At 39.1% G+C, this 3354-nt stretch overlaps 1 protein-coding gene and 1 pseudogene across 1 annotated transcript; both read left to right on the top strand.

The window, feature by feature from the left end:
• Positions 1–352: 352 nt before the first annotated feature.
• On the top strand, positions 353–1860 carry LOC113279526 (annotated as a pseudogene).
• A 158-nt stretch (positions 1861–2018) lies between these two features.
• LOC113282533 lies at positions 2019–3122 on the top strand. The gene is made up of 2 exons (XM_026531560.1): positions 2019–2499; positions 2763–3122. The coding sequence occupies exons 1-2, from the start codon at positions 2125–2127 to the stop codon at positions 2943–2945; spliced, it is 558 nt and encodes a 185-aa protein (XP_026387345.1). The 5' UTR covers positions 2019–2124; the 3' UTR covers positions 2946–3122.
• The last annotated feature ends 232 nt before the right edge of the window (positions 3123–3354 follow it).

A 3354-nucleotide genomic window follows, 5' to 3' on the forward strand; every position in this document is an offset into this window, starting at 1 on the left:
CAATTTCCCTTTCTTTCTGAAAAAGTAATCACTTTATCAATTTGGCCTATTATTAGGCAAAATGAAACTATGAAAATAACGTTTTTCCTGAAACGAAGGTAGTATATGCCCACCGGCGAAAATTGTTATTTATTTCGTTTTTCTTCGGTCGGTCCTCCCACCGTGGCAACGGTGTTCTTGTTAAGGGTAACTCACTAATCTACCCATTACTAGGACACCCCTTATAAACCCACCCATAGGAAAATGGTTTTGTAAGCCTCAAAACAAGTTTGATTCAGTGGGGAGTGGGGAAATGATTGGAATTTCTTCAAATTTGACAGATTGAGAAGGGTTTAATAGGATTGATTGGGTGATGGGTAGATTTCTAAGCTCTCCCTCTAAGAATTTCAACTTTATTTCGAACTATTTTTCTCATAAACAACAGCAATGCCTTTCTCTTATAAAAGACTGTTCTTCCTTGAAAGAGCTGAATCAAATATATGCTCTGCTCCAGAAGCTGGGACTTCACGGAGATAGATATGTAGTTGACGAAGTCATTCATCTTTACGCCTTGTCTCCATTTGGGAAACTAAGTTACGCAGAGTCTATACTCCATCGTGCTATTAGTCCTTTACTCAGTTCCTGGAACAATGTCATCAGGGGTTATTCTAAGAGTGATTTTCCCAAAAACGCATTACTAGTTTATATGGCAATGCGTGATCGAGGAACGAAACCTGATAAACTTACCTTCCCATTCCTTGTAAAAGCTTGTTCTAAGCTTTTAGCATTGCAAGAAGGGAGACAGATTCAAGTTGAGATTTTGAAACATGGGTTAGCTACAGATGTTTATGTTCAGAATACTTTGATTCATTTCTACGGTTGCTGTCGGCATATTTCTGATGCTCGTCAAGTGTTTGATGAGATGTTCTTTAGGACTGTAGTTTCTTGGAATTCTATAATTAAGGCTTGTACAGAGAATTTGAAGATAGATGATTCTTTTGCGATTTTTGCTGAAATGAGGAGTTGTGGGGTTGAACCAGATGAAGCTACAATAGTGGTGTTGTTTTCTGCTTGTGCTGAGGTTGGGAACTTGAGCTTAGGGAAATGGGTTCATTGCCAAGTGATAGAGAAAGGGATAATGCTGACTTGTCAATTGGGTACGACCCTTGTTGACATGTATGCGAAATGCAGAGCTTTGGATTTTGCTAGAATTTTGTTTGACAGAATGATTGAGAAGAATGTGTGGACTTGGAGTGCAATGATATTAGGATTTGCGCAACATGGTTTAGCAAATGAAGGTCTCGAATTGTTCATGAAAATGAAAAACAGCTCGGTTCAACCGAATTATGTCGTTCTGGTCGTCTTACAGAGGCTTATGATTTTATAATGAAAATGCCATTTGAACCAGATCCCGTTATATTTCGAGCTTTACTTAGTGCCTGCAGTATCCATGATATTAATTGCAGGAGTGAGATCACTGAGAAGGTGGCAAAGAGATTGATGGAGTTAGAACCAACGCGGAGTGGAAATCTTGTAATGGTTGCTAACATGTACGCTGATGTCGGCTCATGGGCGGAAGCAGGGATTGTAAGGACGGTTATGAGGGAAAGGGGGTTGAAGAAAGTGGCAGGAGAGAGTAGTATTGAGGTTGGTGGCTCTATCTGTAGATTCTTCTCTGGGTATGATTCCAACATTGATTCTGACAACATAAATCACTTGCTAGATGGATTGAACTTGAACATGAAGTTGATTGTCACAATGCTATTTGACTCTCCATTGGAGAGCCTTGACTAAACAAAAAAAAAATCTGGAGAGAAAAGACCGAAACACTTTGAAAGATAAACTCGGCATTAAAGTCAGAAGCCATAGTGTCCCTCCTATTTTCCGTCTTGAGTCATTGCCGCTTTTCAGTCATTGAGTTCTGCATATGATTCCAATCCAAAAACATCTCTGCAGATAATATAATACTTCTTGTTGGAAGAATCTATGCAAAAGCTTACTTGCACTGGGCTTAAAGACGTGCCCAACTGGCAAATTTTGATTGGCTGACAATCCTTGGGCATACGATAAATCAAACTTGTATCACTTCTGTGTTATCCATATGGAACATATCACTTGGAGAAATATACCAGCCCCAACATACAAATGTTGAAACATATTCATGGAGGACTGCTGCTCCCTCCGTCACTACCTTACTCATCACCTCCAACTCTCCTACTCAATGGAACTAATACTTCTGCGGTAGTTAATCAGACTTCTCAATTTTCCATTGACAGAAGTTCGTGTAATTACGATTATAAAAGGATACACAGAACAAAACGTTGTAACATATACTGCTTGGCAACACGAAGAGTGAGATACGAAGATGAGGACGGAAATGAAGACGGAGAAGAGCAATCGAGTAATGGGTATAATTCTGAGTTAAGCTTGCTTGAATCTTATAGCGAATCTAAGCGGAATGAGGCCCTTCTTCTAACAGCAATGGTGGATGGACAAGAGGAAGAAGTTTTGATATTTAAGGTGTGTCAATTTCTTATCAATTTGTGTATTTAGATGAAATTCGTCCGAATCATAGCAAAGTTCCAATTCATTCTAAGCCATCCGCTAAAATCCTGAAAGTTATCTACATTTATACTGTTTACCTTTAGTAGTTAGAAGTAAAAATAAAAACGTATAGAGACTATGTTCTTCCTAAACCACCAGTTGGGACACATTTATTGTGAAACTTGAAATTTTGATACTGATGCTCTCCCTATTCACAACGTGTTCTCTTTATCTTCCAGGGGTTTTCATCTTGCTTGAGCTACAGTACTTCACCTGATCCATCAAGAAGTATTCTCCCTGAGAGGGCAGTGATTAAATCCATCGACATTATCAAAGGACCTTTTGATCCATCAAATATAGAGTACATCGAAAAGGGTTTAACCTTGGAAGTCTTTCAGAGGCGCCTAGGACAAACCAAATAAGTCCGAATAAGTTTTACTTTGGCTAGTTGTGTTAGTGTGTGTTCTTGCACCTAGGTACCCTTCTTCAAGGTTTTTGTTTGCAAAAACTGTCATAGTGGTGAACACAAACGGATCAGCCTTGTAACATACATTTTATAAGTTTAACTTAATGATATTGGTTTTCCAATTCTTACCGCACAGGCAAAGGTCGGGTTTTCTTTTTTTTCCTGCGAGTTCGCATGAAAGAAAAATTAGATGCAGATGACAGTAATACAACGTGCAAGTAATTAGATAAAGATCGAGAGACGACTAGGCTGATAATCCTCCCAAGGATTTCTGCACTTGCCCCACATGCGAAAACTGGAGAATGACAACAGCAGGAATGATAAATTGATAAGTTGCCCCAACAAACCAGGCCCCCTAACAGCTT

Source organism: Papaver somniferum, chromosome 5, assembly GCF_003573695.1.
Source record: "Papaver somniferum cultivar HN1 chromosome 5, ASM357369v1, whole genome shotgun sequence".
NCBI classification, from domain to species: Eukaryota; Viridiplantae; Streptophyta; class Magnoliopsida; order Ranunculales; family Papaveraceae; genus Papaver; species Papaver somniferum.

Excerpts from the sequence above, each read along its gene's own strand:
- LOC113282533 (XM_026531560.1), top strand. The coding sequence starts at position 2,125 with ATGTTGAAACATATTCATGGAGGACTGCTGCTCCCTCCGTCACTACCT. Across the intron at positions 2,500-2,762 it reads AAGAAGTTTTGATATTTAAG|GGGTTTTCATCTTGCTTGAG; the intron begins GTGTGTCAATTT and ends TTTATCTTCCAG.